This window comes from Pollachius pollachius (assembly GCF_949987615.1).
Source record: "Pollachius pollachius genome assembly, chromosome: 3".
Lineage (NCBI taxonomy): Eukaryota > Metazoa > Chordata > Actinopteri > Gadiformes > Gadidae > Pollachius > Pollachius pollachius.
In genome coordinates, this window is record NC_136936.1 from 16,211,791 (window position 1) to 16,235,877 (window position 24,087).

The following is a 24,087-nucleotide window of genomic DNA, read 5'->3' on the forward strand; positions in this document are numbered from 1 at the left end:
GTCCTGTCCAGTATGTCTGGCATGTGGGTATCAGTAAAGCCATGAATAACTAGAGGACGGGGCAGACAGGGCCGGTCCGTGGGTATGGGGTCGATCATTGTACTAAGATGCTGGCAGGAAATTAATTCTTTATTGATGTCAAGGCTGCCTTTGCTTAGCAACATTCCAATGCCTCTGCATGTAAAGGTAAACACAGCTGGTCAGCAGAGGCGCGGTTCACGTGAGCTTCAAATGTTCACGGGAGGAACGTTCAACTGTTAACATGTCTTTTTTTTTTGTTGCAGTAACACTGTCTAGATAGATTGATAAACAGATAGTAGATATAGACGGAAATATAGATAGACCTTATATATAGACGGATGGACGGATATATAGATAGATGCATGGACGGAAGGAAGCCTTTGGTTATAAATGGCATGGTCCACAGAGGCATCTGCATTGACGTCACGGCTCCCCATGCTGTCAGGGCTCAGACTGCAGAAAATCCCTAAAATAACAGGATCTAAATAGAAGGAATTAGGTTGCTGCTGTTCATTACTGCCTCATGAACTCAAATGGATTTAGACATGGATTAAGCCGAGCCCTAAAGTAATCGGGTTTTAATGAAGATTTGTCGGGAGAAAATTGCAGTTCATATCTCCGCTGTGTCGGGATCACAGACCGTACTAAATGCTATGCTCTTCTTTGGTTGCATACCAGACACACAGCAGGTGTGCTCCGTGTGGGTCCCGCTTCAGTGGCACCGCAGTGGAACGGTTTACCGGGGGCCAGCGTCAGCCTGTGTTTCTAATTGGTGTTCCAGGTGTGTGGACATCCACCAATCGACCCCTCCTGCTACTCACCAACCAGAGCACACAGGCAGTTTTGGAAAGAGCACACGAGAGCCCTTTCTGATGCGGAAGACGACTGCAACACTTGCCTGTGATTGTGCACTGATGATGCAGGCAAATCAAACTATTTGCATAATAACACAATGATGAGATACATTTATATATGGGTCCAATCGAGTTGATTGGGGAAATTGTTTACACTTGTGCGCATGCAACACCGCTGTCCCAACCGCTCACAAAAGCTAGACTAAATGGTTACTCTTGACAGAGCTCCTAACATCTGCTGCATGAAGAGAAGCATAGCATTTGCATTTTAAGTTTTTTTTTCATCATCTAACAAACTGCCTATCTAGGTCAACAATATGCTAAATAGTGCAACACAAACACTGAATACAATTTTTTATTTTCAATTCATTTTAAACAGCCCTCAGGCAACCCCACGCTTTTTTTGAAAGTGTTCCCCTGCTAAATGATTTAGTCTTACGAAAGACATTGAATTAAGTGCGCCTTGTCCTTTCAAGCTAGCGGGTCTGCCTCTGTTTCCTACTGGGCCAGAAAACCGCTTGATCTCTACTTTCATGTGCACTGCAGCGCGCCGTCGGGTCAGAGCTCTCCAAACACACGAGGGCGGGGAACATCTGAGACTCATCTTCAATATTTTGGGCTGTTCACAGTTGGAGTTGAGATGAAAGTACGACTACGAGCAAGTTGATGGAGACTCCAATACAAGTTCTGTTAACACCTTGCTGTAGCCCGTATCGTTTTTATCTTTATTCACATCTAAAATTGAATGAAATTTGGCAGAATTAAAAGGGATTGCATTAATGCATTTTAAATGGGATTGTTTTAAGTCTCAGCTACAGTTAAATGGGTCTGAGTACCTTAAAAACCAGCATTAAGCACACAAAGCTCACATTTTGTGTTACTTTATTCAGGTCAAGATACAGTAGTACATCATGTCATGTTGAATCAAAATTAAAAGCAGTCTTTTGTTTTAGACAAAACAAAGTGTATTTAAGGAAAGTTTATTGAGCAAGGGGAGGAAAAAAAAACAAGAGGTTTGAGGGAAATACAGGACACCCCTTCCATACCCACAACAATACAATCCCACCCATAACCACCCCAACATCATAAAACATTATGCAACCTTTTCGCCGGATCCCACAAACATTATAACCCATGCACTTTCTCTCAGGTGTTCCGATTTATAACCCATTTGATGAGACTTGAAGCGAGGACCAATGTTGGAATGAGGATTGCATCAGTTTGCGTTCTTTAAACCAAACCCATACACAAAGAATTCTAAGGGCCAACGTCGAGTGACAAATCAGTAGGAACTCTTTACGGGGCAACTGAATAGCACAGCAGGCCTAAACTACAGCCAACTGACGATCATTCCACCATTTCAAGCGCATCTTAGTGGAAAGCTGGATAACAAGAGTCCTAGCACTTGGAGAGAAAGAGCCACAGCACAGAGCTAGAGGTGCAAGTTGACCAAAAGGTAAACAGAAATGACAGAGTACAGAATAGTAGCGGCCATGGGCGTTGGTGGGGAGGAATGTGGCATGGGTTACAGTAGCACATCATCAGCATGCACCACGAATGCAATCTCATCGACATGGAGAAGAGTTGAAGAGTCTATTCATTAACCTGTTGATTCTGAACATCAATAAATATCAGGCAAAAGTGTTTTGCGTTGTGTCGTTGGGTGGGTAACTGCTTTTTCAGATTTACGCCAGGGACAGAACTGTGGAGGAAGAAAGAAAAACAGCATGATCATCAGGTTTACCAGACCAGTAAAAGTGAACATACAGGCTTGTCTCTGCTGCAGGAGGAGGGAAAACAAGCTTACCACTGATGGCCTCTTGGGCAAAATATTTGACATCCATATCTGTGTCTGTGGCCAGCTTCTCAAGCACTGGCTTCACTTCTGACTGAAGGGCACTGTAGACACACACACACACACCACAATCAGAGTGAGAAGCTGAAGTGGCGGCACTTTGTACACGTGATAGAGCTGTTGGAAATAGCACAGCAGTGGAAGGCAAGGACTACGCACTTGCTGTCAAGGACCGGGCCGATCTTCTGGAGGGACTTGGCCACGTTGAAGCGGACGTTGGCCACCTGGTCGTTGGACATCTTGAGGACCACCGGCAGCATCTGCTTGGTGGTGATGTCCTGGCCGCAGGCCTCTGACAGGGCCTGGGGACAGAATCACCAACGCAACACAGCTGCAAATCAGCCACTGAGACACTAATGGATCATGTGACACTGGTGGGTGGAACAGAGAACACGAAGAAGGAGAGCGGGCTTTAAGGGGAGGCCGGGGACTCACGTTGATGCAGAAGAGGGTGGTCATCCTGTGGAGGTAGTTGGGGTCGTTGGCCATGCCAAGCACCTTGGGGACGATGGTGTTCTGAGCCCACTCTGCTCCAAACTTCTCCACCAGCTTCATCAGGTTACAGGTGGCCGCCTCGCGGATGGCGTACACTGAGGAAAGGGGACCACAATGTGGCGCTTAGTCATCCTGCGCGAGTCAGTGACCGCGACCAGTAAGTGGATGCATTTAGCGTGAAACTGATTTAGAAACTAAACACAGCTGGGCTGGAACAGGCTGTCACTAAGCAAAGGCTGACGTCACCAGGATTGAACGCCCCATTTGGATAACTTGAAAATGACACAGTGCTCAAGGGGATGCCCGAGTGGCCCTTCGATAGAAGGGCTGGCTCTGCCGGGACGGCGCACGACAGGTCTGCGCAGACACAGCGTGTCACTTCAGACTGTAATCAGACTGCTGCTCCACACATAGCATTGCACAGGAACGGGCTCTCAAAGAGTGGTCTGATTTGAGTGGCAGTGTTCAGATCATAAAGGCTACACTACATCCTCCCGTTGAGGGAAGTCTGCTTAGGGGGGCTCAAATGGTCCCACCACAGCCTGAAAGTAAACGTGTGAACCAGACATGTCAAAACAATAACGCTGCCTGTTGAACTTGGATGGGCATGGTTGATTGTTGACCCGAGGGACTGTCAGAACACTGTGTATTGTCCATGTATGTTTTAACCCCCCCACCCGCCCTTGCATGTAAGATTATGCCTTATGCAAGGGCAAAGCAGCCGTAACCATAGATTCAGACAAAAACACAAAATTCCAATGACGTAACCCAGCTGGTCCTTTGTCTTCACACTCTCTCTCTGTGTGTGTGTGTGTGTGTGTGTGTGTGTGTGTGTGTGTGTGTGTGTGTGTGTGTGTGTGTGTGTGTGTGTGTGTGTGTGTGTGTGTGTGTGTGTGTGTGTGTGTGTGTGTGTGTGTGTGTGTGTGTGTGGGAAATTTGATGTGAAGAATATCTACCGAGACAGGCAGAGGTTTTTCTGAATTGTAACATAGCAGTGTGCAGGCTTGCATGCCTATTCCCAAATCCAAAGGCACGTGCAGGAATTGTTTTATAAACTATCAAAACAGAACCGTGAATGTGTTGTTTACTGCTTCAGAAATGCAAAGAATTTCAGATCACATGATTTAAGTTCAGTTAAAGACTACAGTGTCTTACAACTGCAGACCATAGTGCATCCCATGCCACCAGAGCAAGTGGGTTTAGACAACGTTATGAAATATTATCAGACAAAAACAACACCAACTATGTCGTCTCGCCTGTGGTTTCCTAGGTCTGGAACGAATCTGTGCCATTCAAATACGGTATTGTGTTGTACGTTGGTTCTCTCCTTGCATATCTAAAGCTACTTTCTGAGGACAGGACCTCAGAGAGCTGCGTCATTCACAGCACTCTAATATTGGCACGGTGAACAGACAAAGAGCTGCCGATTCTCACATCTACCGTCCCTCCGAGTCTCAGCCTCCCCCCCCCCCCATTAAAATCTTCATACAGACGCACGATACCCGGGTATGTACGGATGACATCAGCAGCGTCGGTCAATTCTCCCTGCATTGCAACATAAGCCTAGCCTGGTCCTACCATACTCTCGTACTTCATTTCATTTGCACAGAGAGTCTGGCCTCGCTCCATTGACGAACGTTAATTCCCTTGAAGGCGGGTGTCTGTTGGAGTTTAAAACTATTGGATCTGCCTAGTGCCACTCTGGATCTGGCATAACCAATCGTTAACGTTTGACTGCAACTCAAACTAGTGCACGACCTCAACGTCATTGTTCTCAGTCACGCCCTCTGTTCGCTTATAGGTCCGGCAAAATGCTTTCGAATATACCGCAAACCCAGACGTAGTACTGAAGATAAAATTGAGCGGAATTACGTAGGCGGGCGGAGCCAGGCTAACATAAGCCGGCTGTGAGTGATGCATAAAAATCAATCTACAGGGATGATCACAAAGGACAGAAAGGCAGGGTGTCTTACCGTGATCGATGAGCCAGGCCATGCACAGAGTGTTGAGCTTCTCGTCGAAGAACTCCACTCCCTGCAACACAGCGAACAGATCACTACCACCTCGTCCACCAGGTCAACCGTGCTCCCAGTGTCGGGGACAGAAGCACTTGGCACGTGACAGTGCTTGACTCACCAGCTGCCCCGCCAACAGGGGCATGTACTCGATGATGGCCAGGCGGACCCTCCACTTGGCGTCCTCGGCCAGCTCCACGATGGCGGGAAGCAGGGACTGGGACAGCTGGCGAATGCCGATCACCTCGTTGACGCAGTCCAGGTTTGAGATGATGTTCAGGCGCACCTCGGGGCACTGGACAAGGACACAAGGGGATGAGTAGGGAGACTCACACCGGGCTCTGATAGACCCAAATAAAAACAATCTCTGGCCAGGGAAACAAACAACTTAATGAAGAAAATAAGTGTTGAAATTGGGGTAGAACTTGTGTACAATAATACTGTAGTAATTTATTAGCAATTAACACGAAGCCCGGCTCAAACGAAGTGGCTTGGATACACTTTGAGCTCGTACATCCCCTCGGCCTTATGTTTCCCATACATTTGGAACGGGAAGTAACAATGACAACTGCCAAACAGATTGTGTTATTCCACCTCAGCCAGAACGCTGATTCACGGCCTGAGAACGGGCGCATTAGCTTGACACTTGATGGAAAGCTTGTTAAGCAAGTAGAACAAGCATGCCATGAGACCTGGAACAGGCACAGTCGCCTTGGTGCGACAAACAAGCTGAGCAGTGGATTTGTTTAACAAACACTGAAAATGTTCATTATTCAGGCTCTCCATCGACATCTTCTGATGTCTGTACCTTGAATTTGCAACACGGTTCGCACACTGTAATCGCGTTAGTAACGCATCGATGATCTGTTGGGTGCTTTGAAGAAAACGGGCCATCTTTAAATAGGGCTTCAGAGACGTTGAAGACACGTTTACTTAAAGAGCCAGTGAACCCATCGTTTCAGAGGGATTTCAAACCGATTAAAAAAAAAAGGTTGGGGGGGGGGGATAACCCCACCTGCGTTCGCAGCAGAGTGGAAAGTCCACATTGTGTTTTGGGAAGAACGGCAAAAACATAGGATTTTACACATTTTTCCCATAAAAGTCTTATTACAGTTACAGTGATACAATGGTCTAGATTACTATGTTGACAATCAGACCACTGACTCTTTAATTCAATGTCGGAAGGAGCTTAAGAGAGGCCGTTTCCAAGGACATGGTAGAGGGATGTTAATGAGAAATGATTGGGACGTGCCAACAGTATTACGGGTTTGTCGTAAGTGTAAGCCATAATGGAGTCAGTATGCAGCTGTCTTCCGCTAAATACCAAAAAAACATCCGCGGCATAACAATAAAACGCTACTTATGTACTGATACATGCATGTGTGCCATGAACCTTGACATGTACGCAAATAGGGCCTTGAGTAAGATCTTAACAGTTTTTATCCACTGTAAGGGATACGGCTTCCGTTGCAACCTACTTATACCGCCGAGAGACCAACTGACGTCCTTGGTGTGACTCATCTTCCCTTCCAGACCAGGTAGGAGAGACGTGCATCTGAGAACTGTGGCTCAACAGCATTAAGGAGAGCCGGCCAGGCCAAAATGTCTACTCTTGCGTGAGGCTGCTCAGATCACACGGCTGGCCTGATACCAGATGACGACATCAGCACGTAACGGAGGCCAACTAAGGTAGTGATCTCTCCGTTTACCTCGTCCTTGAGCTGAGCCAGGAACAGGGGCAGTAAGTGTTCGACGGTGTTGTCCTTCCCCAGGATGGTGGAGAGACCCATGATGACGGAGGCCAGGGCGGACTTGACGTGCTGGTTGGTGTCAGACACGAGTTCCTGGTGGGAGGAGAAGGTAGAGAGGGATCAGTCAGAGAGTGACTCACCACTGTCCTCCCGAATCATCACAGCTTTCACCAATACAAACACAACAGGTCCTACGATGAAGTGGGGTCTACTCCATATCTTGTGGCTGAAGTTCCACATTTAATACATTTAACTGAACACGGATGATGCGGGCAGGAAAGAGGGCGCGGTTGTCAACGAGAGGCGATACTCCACCTAGCCTCAACGATATGAGATCACGTGTATCAGAGCGTTGGCTCTGGTGTATTGTTAGTTCCCATCAACACTATGGCTCCCATCCAAGTTATTTGTGATGGAAATGGATCTGGTCGATATTCACCAACATAGCACAACATATTCACCAACATAGCGCAGCGAACCTTTAGTTTACAGCAGCATATGTACTGGTGCTAGATGAAGACCTGCAGCCAGTTGACGTTCTGGTCACAATGGCAGGGCAGGTGTCTACAATATAATTTTTTAATTCCACTGGATGCATATAACAACGATATGCATCCACCTTACCTAGGCTTTCTAAATGCACGCTCACTCTTCAGTCCATACTCAAATTCTAGTCAGAAAACTGTCAGCAGTTTACAGATTGTGACAATATTGTCTGAAAAAGCTACGTTAGTAAATTAATGTTGTGGATTAAATCTAATGTTTAAATCAAAGTAAAGGTAAATAATAAAAAAGGTTAAAAAAATTAACGGCCAAGTTGAACAAAAGAAAATATTTACTGGCAATGCCCTTAAGGATTCTGATCAGATGTTAATTGCTCCGGGTGAAATACTTTAACAAACAGTGCCACCTGTTGTTCACACGGGACATTCTGCCTTCCATGAAGGGGCATGACAAGAACCCATGACTATCACAACGCCTCAAGGAAGAGCTATATTCATATGCGCTCCATTTGTGTTCAAGTCATATAAATCCAAGAGAGGTTTGCCCCCACATGATTGTCTGAGTGGGGCAGCAGCTCTTGAGACGGTGTGAACCGTATAAGGCATTTACCTTGACGCATGGCAAAATGTGAGTCATGATGATCTGCTCACGACTGTCCTCTGGAAGATTCTCACAGAATTCTGAAAATACATTGTGTTAAAGTTAAGGTAAGTTACATTGTGTTAAAGCCTCCAATATTTACAGAAATCAGCAGACAATGTGTTTATAATAGTATGTTGTCAAAAAACATTTTTTGAGGCCAAACAACATTTTGGCAGATTAATTAACCATTTCTTTAATTTTTCTTTATTAATGAACAAAGAGAAACGTAGAATAATCATTACAGTGCGGGTGCTCCAACATGTAAAAGCACCTTTGACTTTGTTGGCTGCTGCCGCGCGGACCTCAGCTTCACAATCCTTCAGAAGGTTCTGGAAGGCCGGGACCAGATCGTTCTTGGTGATCTCCGGGCCGACCGCTTTCTGAAGCTGAAATCAAAGAGATAACCGCAGTCAACAACCAAATAGAGCACATCACATGAGGATCTAAAAATGTGCCGGAACTGGGAAAGACTGAAATAATATCAGTAATAACCATTATACATAGAAAGCCTGATGACGAAGGGATTTGATTATAAAATAAGAACTTGACTAGTTCAAATTTATAAGAGGTCTTCCAAATAGAGGCCAGTCTCAGCTACTGAAACCGTGGGAGGTTTTGTCTGTGCCAAAAAACATTTTATTCTTGTTTCTCAGAAGCATGCCAATTTTTGGAGGAAAAAATCAGCTGAAAACATGCATAATCACACCATCGGCTTCCTGTCCATTCATGCTTAAGGAAGTTATTTCACAAAGGTGCTTCAAGTTATTTGGCGGCTTTGGTATATTAGTATCTGTCGTTTAGAAAAAACTACCATAATGTACAGTCTTCGGTGGACTTGACTCCCAACGTATTATGATTATTTATATTTACAATTAAGGTGAACCCATATGTGAGCATGTTTTTAAGTGGTCCTAAACAGGTATTGTTCAATTATGCGAGCACAATTTTTGTTGAGGTATGCATTATTTTCAGGGTAGAGTGAAACCACCATCCTAAACTAATGCAGCTGGCCAATGATCAGTTAGCCAAATTACGCAGTTAACTCCCACACTGGTTGGTTAACAATTGTTAACAATGACAGACAGAAAAGAAAACGGACCTCTGAGAACTTGTCAGCCACCATGTAGCGGACCCTCCAGGACTTGTCCTCAGCAGCCTGGCGCAGCGTCGGCATGACCAGGGTCTCCAGATCCTCCTGGGGCAGCAGTGTGGCGATGCTCACACAGGCCTCAACCGCCAGCAGACGCACTGAGTCCTGATTGGAGAAAGCAATGTAGTCAATTAAACCTTTTTGGGTTAAAACATGCCGGCAATAGAAGCTCCAGGGTTGAGTTGGGGACAGGGGAATAATAGTTAAAAAGCAGAGGCTCACGTACCTGCTCGTCAGAGGCCAGAGCGGTGAAGAGGGAAATGATGTCACTCTTGACATAATCCAGCTCCAAGACCTTTGCAAACTCCCCCAGTTTGGAGGCAGCAGCACGACGCACCATGGGAGTGTCATCAGAACACAAAGTACGGAAGTGCCTACGGAGACAACCAGACACTCATTTAACAAAAGGATGGAAAACAACGCGCTGTTGGAGCTATTGCACATTCAAATAAGACAAAGCGTCCAACTCACAACGTTTCATAGCAAGCACTTTGTTTTACATTTGCGAGAAATCCACTTACTGGCGAATCTCAGCCTTGACGGTGCTGGAGACTCGGGGATAGCAGACGCTGAAGAGGCCACAGGCGGACGTACGGGAGGTGAACCAGTCACCGCTAGCCAGCCGCTTCACCAGGGGCTCAAAGTGGACCTCCAGGTCGACTGGAGAGTGCTCCTGAGATATCTTGCGCAGTGACTCCACGGCCTTGTCCCGCACCACCGTCTCCTCTACTGTGGCCAGGCTCTCCAAAGGAGGCTGCAGTGACACAAGCATTATGCCATTACAGCGAGCAGACGTCAAGCTCCCGTTTTCATATGTGCACGTCAGTTTACTCAGGAGTCCTATGGTTGTGATAAAATGTGCACACACAAACCGATGTGTGTAGCTATAATCTTGGAATTCCCGCCCAGGTGTTTTGTTGTCCGAACTCACCAGGAGACAGTGGACATACTCTGGCCCGCCGACCAGCATAGTGAAGTTTCCAAGCTGCTCGGCAAGTGCCAGGAGCACCTCATCTTCATCATAGATGGTGTCTAAAGAGGGACAGCAAAGTAGATTTGTATCTCACATTCACACATAAATTCCAACAGCTCAGCGACTTGTTAACAGGGAAATAAAACGTTACAGAAATATGTTTGTGAGAAACCATGTGGTTTTAAACGCAGAAGGATTGAAGGTCAAACTTGTTGGATAAGGTGGGATATGTGGGGTGAGGTCGAACATGTTGGGTGAGGTCTAACATGTTGGGTGAGGTCGAACATGTTGGGTGAGGTCGAACATGTTGGGTGAGGTCGAACATGTTGGGTGAGGTCGAACATGTTGGGTGAGGTCGAACATGTTGGGTGAGGTCGAACATGTTGGGTGAGGTCGAACATGTTGGGTGAGGTCGAACATGTTGGGTGAGGTCGAACATGTTGGGTGAGGTCGAACATGTTGGGTGAGGTCGAACATGTTGGGTGAGGTCGAACATGTTGGGTGAGGTCGAACATGTTGGGTGAGGTCGAACATGTTGGGTGAGGTCTAACATGTTGGGTGAGGTCGAACATGTGGGTGAGGTCGAACATGTTGGGTGAGGTCGAACATGTTGGGTGAGGTTTAACATGTTGGGTGAGGTCTAACATGTTGGGTGAGGTCTAACATGTTGGGTGAGGTCTAACATGTTGGGTGAGGTCTAACATGTTGGCTACGGTTTAGTCTCAAAAATCGGACATTCGATTGACATGACTCGTTTCAGTGTTAACAGGGAATCAAAACCGCCTGACACGCGGATCCAGACGTGACATACAAGCGATTCGAAGGTGCCAAAAATTAGGTGCCTGGAGCTTTTGGGAAGACAAACAAAACAATGTGTCTGGAGACAAACGTCCTCAGACAAAATATCTGATGGTTTAAAATCAAGGCTGTGCCACTGTAGAAGATTGTCCCTAAAGATTGAGTTTCTCTGTCCGGATGAATATCTCTGTAACAAGCTCCAAAATTACAGATGATGCACATTTTGGACATGGAGGAAAATGCTAGACATGTTTCTTCCTGTTGATGACGTCTAAAGTGTTGAATGAGCTTGATCATGTATAAAGATATAGGGATAAATTGATACCTGTCAGGAAGGGGAGCAACTCAGTGCGGGTCCTCTCTACTCCAAGAGCCAAGGCGATGGTGGACAGCTTCTTAATGCTGTTGAGTCGTAACTGACGGAATATCAAAGAATGACGTTAAGATTTATCATGTTACTCTGGGTTCTGGGTACAAAATAACAGTGCCAAGAGTTTACATTTTATTCGTTGTTTATTATTTACAGCGGTAGCCTCTCTTCTAGTTAAGGTGGAGTCAACCCTACACATACTTTGTGTCAAGCGCAGGCATGCACGACTTTAAATATACAGAAAACACTCATCAATATAAACATTATGGATAAGGGCTGATATATAAGGGTATCAAACACGTTCAGACTCATACTAACAGGTCTGACCCTATACTAGGGCCCCGAGACCTGGTTGTATCTCCTCGGTTAGCAACACTGATAGCAGCCCTTGCTAACAGCGCTACAGACCTACAGATAAACACAACTTCTCAGTATTTATACACCAAGACGAGAGCACGCGGGAGATATTTCACATGTATACACAACACAGACCGCTGTGTTACGCAAAATATAGGAATTTATGAGACTAGTAGTTGCTAATGGAGCAGTGAGCCCTCAGCAAGGCGGAGTCGCCCGGCTGAGCAACGCGTCGGGCCTCTGCTGCGGCAGCAGCTAACGTTAGCATGCACTAGCTCACTCAGCACAAAACGCACGAACCACACCACAGACAATGTCCAATGTTCCACGGATTTATGTCCCTGATAATTCAGCAGAATATTACCTGAACATCTTCATTTCTCAGCTCGTCAATGAGCACCGCGATAGGGTACAGAGAGTCGTCTCCGTCTGCTCCAGCCATTTTGGATGTGCTGAGTGTAATCGAATGGCGCTCCTGCTTCACTACGGGCTTCGTTTTAAAGTACGCGAGAGCTCAAGACGAGATCTGAATCTACCAGGTCGGTCAAAATGGCAGCGCAGCAACAGCAGCAGGGCTTAGGAGCGGTTCCGCCGACCGGGATGCAGCAAGCTACGTCTATACAGCAACAACTTAGTCAACAACAAGACGTGGACCCGGTCCAGAGGTTCAAGATGTTGATCCCGCAGCTGAAGGAGAGCCTGCAGGTAACCTGTGGGGGTCAAAACCCCGATCACACACTGATGGGGTCCGGAGTGCTCAGACAGTGTTAGCTTTTGATTGCATGTTAATCGATGTGTCGATTCAACAAATTGGTGTCTGCTCTTACTTTCAGTTTGTCATGAGGATCGCGTCTTCGAATTTGGGACACAACACGGCAATTGATAATGGGATGTATGTATTCTTCCTTACACGCATTGCATAGGTGGAAGCATAGTGATGGTCAAAGCCACAATGCGTTCACTTGCCAGGATTTAATGTATTTAATAACAGCGCTATTGTTTTTCTTTTGAATCATTTTAGAAAAACCAATGATCTCCCCGCACAACGCTTTGACAAAAGTCTGGAGGAGTTTTATGCCCTTTGTGATCAACTTGAACTCTGCCTGGTACGTACACACACACGCACGCACGCACGCGCACAAATCCACTCACTGTCATGGACAAAACTGAATCTAATAACCATTTCTCTTGTTTCTACACAGCGGCTGGCCTACGAGTGCCTCTCCCAGAGTATAGACAGTGCTAAACACTCCCCCAACCTGGTCCCCACAGCCACCAAGCCCGACACGGTGCAGAACGAGTCACTGTCGTACTCCCAGTACCTTGGCATGATCAAGTCTCAGATCTCTTGTGCCAAAGACATCCACAACGCTCTGCTGGAATGCTCTAAGAAGATCGCAGGAAAGGGACAGCCACAAGGGATCATGCAGTAGTCTACACTATGACGCTCCTTCTCAACTTCATCACCTCATCAGTTGGTCGAGTGAAGAACAGATACTTTTTTCTTTTACATTGGATCAAAGGCTATCTGGAAGTATTAGTGTTTGTGATTGAGAGTCCTCCATGTCCAGGCCTACCATGCCTTTGTTGTTTTTTTGTAAGTTATATGGTTGTTTTATGTGTAAATAGTATAATTTCCAAAGATGACCAGCAGGTGGCAGCAGTACCGTTTACTTTGCTACTTGCATTGCAACTCCTCGAAATATTTTGTAGAAGCACCTTTGTATGAATAAAACCTGATTGGGATTTCTACCGATTATTTTTCAAAGGTTTATCCTATTGAAAGATATATTTAGGCCTAAGCCTTACATTTTGACTTGGTAGTTTGCCTCTCACTAAGGTGCAATTATCTTAACTATATTTTGATGTATGAATAATTTCTCTCAAAATTAAGTTAATTAAGTCAAAACAGCATCATCCTGGGGACATCCTATTAGACAGTTGTCTTAAGAAGTCTTTAGCTGCAAGTCCTATCACGATGGACTACAGGGGGAGCCAGAGATCACTCTGACCTGCAGTACCGCATAAACCCTGGAAAAGACTGCACCTCCTAAACAAGCCAATGAGATCCCCTTTTGTGCTCTTATTTGTTTTAAGAACAAGGTGAACATTTGCAAATGCTTCTAATATTTCAAGTTAAAGTCAGGGATGAATGAATTATAAATGATAGTGTAAATGGTCAGCATAAATCCAAACTATGAACTGTAAGAACAATTAGTCAACATGAAATATATTAATTTCATATAAATTAAATATTAATCAGGGAAACGTTTAAAAATGTTTTATTCGAGATCTGTTTCAGTTGCCATAGTAAAGAGAATCTATATAGCTTCAAAATAGCTAGTAGACAATACAGTTCCACGTAAAACTGAAAATTTTCCAAATATGACCGTCTTAAGAATTGCTTTGCAGCACTGAGTATATCATCTGAAGAGAAACTCAGACATACTCTTCAGTAACCATATAAAAAGGGTAGCATTCATAACATTTTTTTTACAAAGATTACAGCAGATAATATTGAGACAGGCATTACACTTAATTACAATAGACAATTTAGACAGTGTAAGTGCACTAGTGGACTTTAAGTGAGTCAGTGACAATTAAAATAAATGGCTGTTGATGCAATCACTATAGTTTGACAACGGAATCTGGAAAATATGAATGAAAATATTGCAATATACAGAATGTGAAATAAAGTCACTAAATCTACTGAGTGATTTATGAAATCATATTGGGATACAAGTTAGCTTATTGTTCTGTTTAAACTCAAGAGTGTCTTTAAAATAAATACTACATGTTTTTGCAGTTGTTTGTTTGATAATGTGAGTGCATAAAGCTGAAAGCAACAACGTCTACATTTAGAGCATTTCAAACGTTACGTCACTGCCCTCTACTGTCTGTGCTACTGGCTGGCGAGACAAACGTAAACGTGTGCGTGAGAGTGCAGCACAAGGTTGTAAGTTTCCATGTTTAGGTGGTATAAGAATGAGGCCTGATAGGTTTCCTTATTGCTGGGCCACACCTGAGCCCTTCACTTTGTCCCAGTTGACCTGCTTCTTCCCTTCGGCTATGTGCACTCTCCTCTCCCTGTGGGATTAACAAGCAAGCAACAGACACACTTCAGTTAGACCACAGGGTAAATGATGCTGGACCATGCATTGATACATTGATACAGGTATCTAAACATAATATATCTCGCTTTAATAGCATTACAAGTAGCTTCTGAGCTGTTTCCATCACGTTTACGTTCAGCAGGCAGTTTTATTCAAAGGGACATAGGTTAAGCTTGGAATAATCTTGGATCCAACAGTTCTTTAATTTTATAGCAGAATTTCTGGGGGCAGACAGGACAGGGCCTTTGCCGGTAAACCATGAACTGTAAGGGGCGGAGTCACGCCTTGTTTCCTTTTCCGTTTATGAGATATTTTACAGAAGAAAACTAATTTGTGTGAATTTCAGATTTTAATGAGCGTATATTTCTACAGTGGCCTATCTACACCGTGATTAACTCTAAAATATTACAGAAACTTTTAAATTTACTTCTACTGGCCGTGTTTGTGTTGCGTTGTGCAATTACACGCTTGCAAATCCCCGCCTCAAGAAACATGATTGGTCAAAAAAAATATAAATCAAAATAAATGTAAACACCCTTTCAACTAAGATTTGACTTAAGAAGTATATCTAAAGTCTGCTTTGCTACACTAGGCTTAGAACAATGAAAACAACAACAACAACAACAACCTGACAAAGGGCAACAAAACAACATCCTGTCCGAGTGCACACTAGACGATCTAAGCGCGAACTAACACAAGCCCTCCATGCAGATTGTGGTCCAGTGGTTTTAAACAGCAACAGACCTGTGGGGTGGTTCAGATGCGGTGAGGGCTGCCTGGTGCACAGCCCGGGGGGCCCGGGGGGCCCTCGGGGCCTCCAGGCGCGATATGGGGACAGAAGGCTGGCCTTGAGTAAGCTTAGACTGAAACTCCTTGTCAAAAGTCTGCGCCTCGGCTAGGGGAAGAGGTGAGAGAGGAGAGGGTCAGGCGCATTTTAAGGATTTATTTTGTTCTCTGAGGGGTAATTCATTTGGCAGTACCATATTCTTGGAAATTAATCCTTGTTTGTTTTTCAAAAGAGATAAAGAGTAAGGCTATTTGTGATTTCTTTAACGGCTGTGTAGTCTTCCTTGGCCACTAGATGTCTCTCTTAATAAGCTTAGTTGCCACATTTGACCTAAGGATTTCACCTTGGTCAATTAGTTCATTTGTTGACCTTTATTGTTTGTCAGCCTGTTCAGTTCAGCCTCTGTTGTCAGTATGTGCCTGCCAAAAACAAGTGTAGTGCTCTCTGATTGTTTCAGATTGCTTATTTCCTTGTGTTCCTACCAAGATTCTTTGATGGAAGTGAAACCTGCCCAATGAGTTCTGGCACTCACTTCCCTCTGAACTTACATTCATCCATGTTCTGGAAGTCCTGGTTAAGCTCCTTCTCGCCGGTCTTCTTGTTGTGCTTCTTCTCCACCACGTGTCCCCGGTCCTGGATGTGGTGACCAATGGCCATCTTCTCCAGGCCGCTCTCAGAGTCCCTCAGTGCTCGCCGGGTCTCTGTGATCTGGACCAGAGAGAAAAGGCCACGCGCGTTATATGCCAGTGGAGCGTAACACACATTAAGGGCAGGATAGTCTAGTCGTTCCGTTGCTCAGAGTGTCAGACTCCCAGCTGAAAGGTTCTGGGTTCGATCCCCAATGCCTGCAGTCTTTTTTTCAGCAACCTTGAAGTAAGAGGCCTACCTGCATCTATCCCTACCAGCTCAATAATGACCTCACACACATAAATCACTAAGAAAACAGGAATAAATTCAGGGCTAGATCCAAAGGTAATTGCAAAGACATCACTAAAGTCTCTATAACCCATGATTTTTTAACACAAACTGGTTCCTCTCTGCCATTAAAACAACATGGAGATATATTGCATGGAGATATCAGACGCATCAGAGCTTCCACAACGTACATTAGTTGGCCGTGAAGAAAAGTGTTAAAACCGATGTTGTTATTACGGTGTAATGCAATCTGCTGTTGAACGTACCCCTCCGGGGGCTCTGCGAGTCTGCGAAGAGGCCTGGAACACCTTGGGAGGCTCATTGCCCACCTTGGAATAGGTGGTGACCGACGAGGAGCTGAACGAGTGGCTATTCGGGTTGCTGGAGTCTGTGGACAGGTTATCCTGCAGCAGATTTCACACACACACACACACACACACACACACACACACACACACACACACACACACACACACACACACACACACAATTCACAGAAAGGTTAAACACTGAAGATATTAGATGTTTTGTCTCCAAGCTAAAAAGGTACTGGGTTTGATTCCCCAATGTCCACAGTTTACCTGTTGGCATTCTTGAGCAAATTGCCTGTCCCTATGCCGTCTTCTTCTTAATGAAATGTATCTAAATCCACTGTAATTTGCTTTGGATAAAAGCTTCTGTTCAATGACTTAATAGTTAATAGTAACATGGAATCACCAGAAATTTTTAAATTAACACATGGGCATAGATGATAAAGGGGGTATAGAGTAAGCATGGCCTAACCAGGCCTGCAGAGGAGACGACCTCAGCCCACGTCCGCAGTCTATGTGCCAAACACAATTAGTTTGAGCGAGGAAGGACACCCCATAGCAGAACAGATGCATATAGAGTTATTTTGTAAGAGCATATATTTGTCTAAATACTACAAGAATGAGGTCTCTCCCAAATGAATTATTTGAATCAATGAATATTTTGCATTCATGCATGCAAGTTTGTTGACCTATGTCAATGAAACCGTGGGTGGGAGTCTGGACACCTCACTTTCGACAGAGATGGTGAACAGAAACCAAAAGTGAAGAGGCTTTCTGTGGGAGCTCACAAAGTTTTTGTGCATGTCGTCCATGCGGGTCCTCATGTTGAGCATCATGTTGTCCAGCATGCTGAAGGGGTTCCTCACGTCCGCGTCCTGGAGAGAGAACCCATTTATTACACACAGAAATCATCAACTCACTGACAGCCGAGGCTGAGGGCAATCAAAGCCGACATTGGAAAACTTTAATGGGCTGCAAGTTTCAACAGCAGCATGAGAGCGAAGAGTAGCTGTAAGAACAAATGGGCAATCATTAAATCTCATGGACGCATGAAGGACACTTATGTGACTTACGTGAAGCCGCAGAAATAACATTAGTCTATATGCTCAACCTCTGAAAACTGAAACCACCGCTACGTAAGTTGGATCAATTCCAGCGACCAGAAAGTTGGGTGTTATTTTCCATTCTTAGTGTGTGTATGTGTATGTATATTTGTGTGTGTGTGTGTGTGTGTGTGTGTGTGTGTGTGTGTGTGTGTGTGTGTGTGTGTGTGTGTGTGTGTGTGTGTGTGTGTGTGTGTGTGTGTGTGTGTGTGTGTGTGTGTGTGTGTGCGCGTGCGCGCGTGTCTTTGTGCGTCAATGATGGATACAATGGTGACAATGCCAGCCGTCCCGGACGGTTTTTTGGCTACTCTGCTCTCTGCCAACTGGGTTCCTTGGTAAAGGGCAGGGAAAGGAGCTGGGGGACTGGGTGTCACAGGACCACCTGGTGCATGGGCATTACCAGCTCGTAAAACACTCCTCTGTGGGCACACACACAGTTCACACTATTCATCTCTGTGGCCTATAGGCTTACGTATGGGAAGCCTTTACCCGACTGTATGCAGAACATTCATAATCCCTTCTCTACCTTCTGAACCGAGTGACATGACATCATGTTTCAGACTGAGCTCGACGGATGTATACAACTGAACCATTATGGTCACAATGCAGCTAGATTGGTATTGTACGTTTCTTCCAGCAATTATCATGTACATTTCTAACGATGAATTGGGAAATAAACACAATTATGCATTATATATTGTATGTTGTGTTTGTCTTGCAGGGTTATAAAATTCAAACTAAAATTAAATACAGCTTTTAAAAACCCCATACAGTGTTGATGATAGCAACACAGGCGGAGGCCTGCATCGAACACAAATGCTTTCCTGCACTCTGCTATGTCGACTTGGAATGACTTATAAAACAGTTGAAAAATGAAACAACTTGTCCTTCTTGCTGATTTTAAATCAATGATAAAGGGTACTTAAAATACATCGGTTAGTCAATGTATTTGACAGCGATGTTTTGTATTTGTCTTATTACAGTTTTTTGTTGCTACAGGTATTGTCCAGGGCACTATTGTAATAGAGATTTTGTAATCTCAATGTCCTTCCCTGGCAAAATAAAATAAATAAACATGCTGATCTTAATTTTGACAAGCAATGGGCTGTCCAATCCTACTGACCATGTGGCGCTCGCAACTGCTGAGAAACCATGCAGTACCATATTAATGTAGTAGATGCCTGCCATTGCATTCATGGCATATAATGGCAGCGCCCGACAAATACACACACGCACGCCCGCAAACACTAGTCTTTTGCCATAGCGGATTCCAAAGAGTCCTGCACACTATTTGGGAACGTCTGCAGAGTTCAGGGGCATGCTGCTACTTTCTCAGGTTTTCTCTGTAGGTCATCATGAGGATGTCGTGTTTTTTCCCCCCTGATCCCTAGATCACTTAGCACTCCATCGCAGCCCTACACTGCCCCCTGAACCAGACAGGGGTGTGCAAGCATGGAGGAGGAGGAGGAGGAGGGGGAGGAGGAAGAGGAGGAGGAGGAGGGGGAGGAGGAGGAGGAGGAGGAGGGGGAGGAGGAGCGTCCTTCAGCCAAGCTGTCAGTTCTCCTTGCCAAACACCATCCTGGGTGTTTATGAACCCCGAACCCAGGATAAACATCTCACCCTCCAGGGATGGGCATGCGAGGGTGTGCATGCGAGTGTGCGAGTGTGGGTCGAGCCAGAGAGGTAAAGAGAGAGTGTGGGTGGCAGGGGTCATTGTGCGTAGCTGGTGTGGGGTGTTGAATGACTTGTGTTCCATGTGTAATTCGGTCGCGTTGCAGGGGATTAGCGATGGAGTTAGCGCTGCGGCGAAGCCCGGTTCTGGGAAGGCGTCGGGTGGGCAGGGCCGGACCCCGGACCCGGCCCAGCGGAGGGCTTTAGCGGGGTCCGGGCGAGCTGCTGCTCGCTCAGCGCTTTTCGAAAGGTCGCGCTGATGTAACGCCCTCAAACGGTATGCATGAAGCCCGCCGGCCAATTATATCTGGGAGCGAGAGGCAGCTATGAACTAATAAATGGCAGATACATTTCTGCCCATATATTTTTAGCCAGGGGTCAGGGCGAGTGTAGATGTTGAGCGTGCACAATGAGGAGCACGGACCCAGTGGTCTTTCACACATTATTTCCGGACAGCTTTCCACGCTGTCGCAATCACTCACTCCTTCGTCTCCTCCCAGCACTCCGGGTCGCTTTATTTGAAGATGGATGCTTAGATATGGTTAATGCAGGGTCTGCTGCCACTACTGACGAGTGTGTTCTTGGACCAAAATGAGCTCTGAGTGATATTTTGAAACGGGGTGTGCAGGTTTGATTCCTACTTGTAAGGGATAAGGAGGAGGTGTGTGTTGGACGGCTCCTAGCAGCAGGTGAGTCCCTAGAGAGACGGTGACATGTACAAGCCATCTAGAAGCATACATCCCCATGGGAGAATTAAGGAGGAACAAATATAAGGACTGATGAGGATTTTAAAGAAAAAAAAAAGATAAATAAATGGAGGAACAAGATGGCTTACTTGGTTAGGAAAAGGGAATCAAAGTATCATGTGTTTTATGTCAGCTTCATTTAGATGTATGAGTTGGACCAAAAGCAACTGTCCCAGTTTAAGAATCACGAACATAGATTGATTTTAAACTGTATTTATCCTTAAAGAGAAACGTAAAGCACATTCCAACATTGCACAGCAACTCATTTGATTATCTACTGACTAATAAAATGGATATACTGAATAAAAACAAAAAAAGTCAAAAAAAATTGGTTCTCTAACTGACCACAGTATCAGGAATACACTCAAAAAGACCCGCCCCCGGTTATTTCAGCACAGCCCTGGAACACATACCTCCGCTACCATGGTAACCACATGCCAAGCTTTTAACAAACCGCAGAGTGAAAGGAAGCGATCGTCTCACCAGCGGTGGAAAATAAATAAATAAATAGACCCAACATTTGAAACTGCCGTCTCGTCCTCTATTTATAAACAGGTCTCCCCTGTGAAAGGGCCGTGTCTTGAAAGGCGATATTAGGAGCAGAGCGGACAGGAGACGGGACCGGGGGGACAATACGATGTGAGGGGTCGCGGCACAGCGGGAAGCGACAACAGGACGCGTTCACCAAATGGTTGGCAAAGAAGAGCCAGAGGGGAAGCTTCTGGCACTATTTGGTGAATGAGTCGTCTGTGTTTATGCATGCATGTTTCAATGTGGTGTGCATGCACATTCACCCCTTTATGAGAAGGGTGTGTGTGTTACTTTATTTCAACAATGTTAAATTGTGATATGATAGGCTATGATAATCCATGCATTGCTCTGGAGTTTCATGATAACATGGCCATGTGTGCTTCTGATGTTAGAGAGCAGTGATGCATGTCAGATAAATGTTGGATCTAGCTGCTGGATGGACATGTTTTTGTTGCAGACAGGACCACAGAATCACACACATACAGTGGGGGTTTGCGTTTGATTCCTCTCCATAAAGACCCCTGCACTCTCATCCAAAACACTCTATACATCACACATAGACATGTGTGTAAGTGTGTTTAGGTATCTGTGTGTGTGTGTGTGTGTGTGTGTGTGTGTGTGTGTGTGTGTGTGTAGGTGTGTGTGTGTAGGCGTGTGTGAAGGTGTGTGTGTGTGAAGGTGTGTATATGTGATTGTGGGTGTGTGTGTGAAGGTGTGCGAGTGTGTGTTTATTTGTGTGAAAGAGTGAGTGATAGATAGATAGATAGATAGACCGACAAAGATGAGAAAATATAAGACTGAGAACATCAAACTTTTTTTCTCTAATTAGCATTGATCTCACATATCGACTCTTGATATCAACTCTTGATGTTGTTTGTTTGTTTTTGGTTTCTCGGTGAACCGTTAATGCTAGCACCTGACAGCTCATCCGGTCGAGCGTGTCCAGGTGCAGAGGCAGGCCTTCTGTAACCTTCTCCTCCCAGCATTAGCACAGCCCCCTTGGGACAAACGTCCCCCTGACTCCACGCCGCGGCTAATGCAGACTCAAATAGCGCGGCCAGTTGCCTTGAAAACCAAAACCCTCCCTCTCTAGTGTAGAGAGAGCGCTCCCATGGCCCTTGGTGATCACACTACACTACAGCGCACCGCCCCGGCTACGATTACGACTCAGTGAAGCGGCGGCTGAGGAGAAGGCAGAGGGCCAGTGTGTGAGGCTCAGTGGGGAGAAGTGCAGCCGCTCTTGAGTCAAGGGGTGTTTGAGGGGGGGGGTGATCGTAAGGACTTCAGTGTAGTGAGGGAGGGAAAGAAAAAGTGTGCTGTCGGAGTCAGAGTGCAGCTCAGGCAATACAAGTAGAAAAAGTCGATGCAATCGAGGTAGGCTGTAGTCGCAAAGAAGCAAGTCTTCTGCAGGTGCGGTAGCCGATTGTAGCATAGACGCGACCCTGCAAATCTGTATTAAAGTGCCAGTCCAATTTGGGTTCCTACTTTAGTCAGGTCTAAGACCCACCACATTCCAGATAATAATTGTATTATATAGCTATCTATATTAATATATCCTATCTACTTCACACAGGATGACCATAAAAAGGCAAACTTATGCTGTTGATACACGCGGGCTCTAACTCTCCGAGGCCTTCAGCAAGCCAGCAGAACGCTACAAGGCCGAGTTCATGGGAGAGTGAGAGAAGACGTTTTGTGTGTGTGTGCACCTCCATAAGAAGGCAGTGTGTCAGTGGAACAATGCACTATTAATAGTGCTCCTCTGGGGTGAAAATAGCTGTCCAGAGGCCAGCGGGGGTCTTAACCCCCTACTATCCGGATCCATGTCCAAAGTGAGTGGGGCTCCTGTTAAGATGTCGGTGGGGTCTACCGGGACCCGACCGACAGGGATCTTGTTCCTCCCAAGTCTACTGTAATTGTGTTATCGGTATTTGGTTGGAGGGGGGGTGGTCATGGCGTCTATGTGTTTGTTTGACAGTTGAGAGTGCAGGGGAACTGACAGCGCATAGGTTTTTTTTGTGTCCACTGACCCCAACGATATGTAGGTCAATCCGTCTATAAGGATGGTGGCACACACACACACACACACACACACACACACACACACACACACACACACACACACACACACACACACACACACGCACAGTGGCTCGAGTGACAGCCCATAGACTTTAAAACACCACACCAAACCATCAACAAACCCCCCAAAAAGTACACTTCACACATTTTTTTCTTTAAACTGACTGGACACAGGGCTGAAACACACAAGGTGTTCATGTGGTGTGTAATGGAGTCTTTTTCTATTTGTGTGTTCCTACCCGGTGCTCGTCTCTGAGAGTCAGAGAGGTTCCTGGGGGGGCCGCGGACCCTCGTCTCTGCTCCCTGCAGTCCGTCAAGCTGGACATGAAGGGGCTGCCGCCGAACGGGTCGGAAAAACTGCGCATCATCTGTCTCACGCGGTCATTGTGAGCCTGGAATGGATCCCTATTGGACGACAGAAGGACATTCAATTAGGTTTAGGTCATAGATACATATATTTTTTTATGTCAAGGAGTGAGTTCATGCATAGAGTAGCACAGAAATGGTTCCTACCTTGTAGAGCTAAAAAAGAAGAGAAGGGAAGGGAAAACAGAGACAGGGAAGACATTCAGTGTTGAACTATAGAGTTTCAAATTTGGTTCAACTAAGCATGAACGTCTAAAGGGGAATTGTTTTTAATATTCTGAAATAATTAACAGATGTGTCAATCGCAGATCTGATCGATCACCCTAAGCCCTAATTAATTTATTATAGATCACAGGTGTAAAATGAAGTTGTTTAAACTGATTATATCTAAGTATGACCTATTCTATTTTAACCAGTGGCTGGACAGCATTGGCAGGCCACTTTTTAAGTGTGATACGATTAGGGCTACATAAGAAGTAAGCTGCTAAATACAGTGTGATTCCTCAATGCTTCAAACATCAGTTGATTTTGGCAACGAAAACATTCATGCAAGAACATGTGTTTGTGTGTGTTAAATGTATGGATGACAGCAATATACACACACGGCGGGGTTTAACGTTACTCACGAGAAGAACGGGTCCTCTTCAAAGTCCCTGGTAAGACTGTTGAACATTTCC

The 24,087-nt window shown here is 45.4% G+C and overlaps 3 protein-coding genes across 3 annotated transcripts; 1 reads left to right on the forward strand and 2 right to left on the reverse strand.

Moving 5' to 3' along the window:
• Nucleotides 1-1,740: 1,740 nt before the first annotated feature.
• Nucleotides 1,741-12,296, reverse strand: ppp2r1bb (protein phosphatase 2, regulatory subunit A, beta b). Its single transcript, XM_079732387.1, has 15 exons — nucleotides 12,150-12,296; nucleotides 11,384-11,474; nucleotides 10,219-10,319; nucleotides 9,809-10,041; nucleotides 9,514-9,661; nucleotides 9,237-9,392; nucleotides 8,409-8,523; nucleotides 8,105-8,175; nucleotides 6,950-7,084; nucleotides 5,362-5,535; nucleotides 5,199-5,259; nucleotides 3,166-3,320; nucleotides 2,890-3,032; nucleotides 2,683-2,774; nucleotides 1,741-2,577 (listed from the first exon to the last, which is right to left on the reverse strand). Exons 1-15 carry the CDS (start codon nucleotides 12,225-12,227, stop codon nucleotides 2,561-2,563), a joined length of 1,770 nt encoding a protein of 589 aa, XP_079588513.1. The 5' UTR covers nucleotides 12,228-12,296; the 3' UTR covers nucleotides 1,741-2,560.
• On the forward strand, nucleotides 12,191-14,458 carry med29 (mediator complex subunit 29). The gene is made up of 4 exons (XM_079732388.1): nucleotides 12,191-12,490; nucleotides 12,619-12,677; nucleotides 12,807-12,891; nucleotides 12,988-14,458. Exons 1-4 carry the CDS (start codon nucleotides 12,335-12,337, stop codon nucleotides 13,216-13,218), a joined length of 531 nt encoding a protein of 176 aa, XP_079588514.1. The 5' UTR covers nucleotides 12,191-12,334; the 3' UTR covers nucleotides 13,219-14,458.
• Nucleotides 14,459-14,790: 332 nt separating this feature from the next.
• mlf1 (myeloid leukemia factor 1) lies at nucleotides 14,791-24,083 on the reverse strand (the record flags this gene model as incomplete). The annotated part of the gene is made up of 7 exons (XM_079733566.1): nucleotides 14,791-14,872; nucleotides 15,643-15,793; nucleotides 16,234-16,393; nucleotides 16,867-17,004; nucleotides 17,700-17,786; nucleotides 23,284-23,449; nucleotides 24,037-24,083. 7 exons carry the CDS (start codon nucleotides 24,081-24,083, stop codon nucleotides 14,791-14,793), a joined length of 831 nt encoding a protein of 276 aa, XP_079589692.1.
• Between the last annotated feature and the right edge of the window lie 4 nt (nucleotides 24,084-24,087).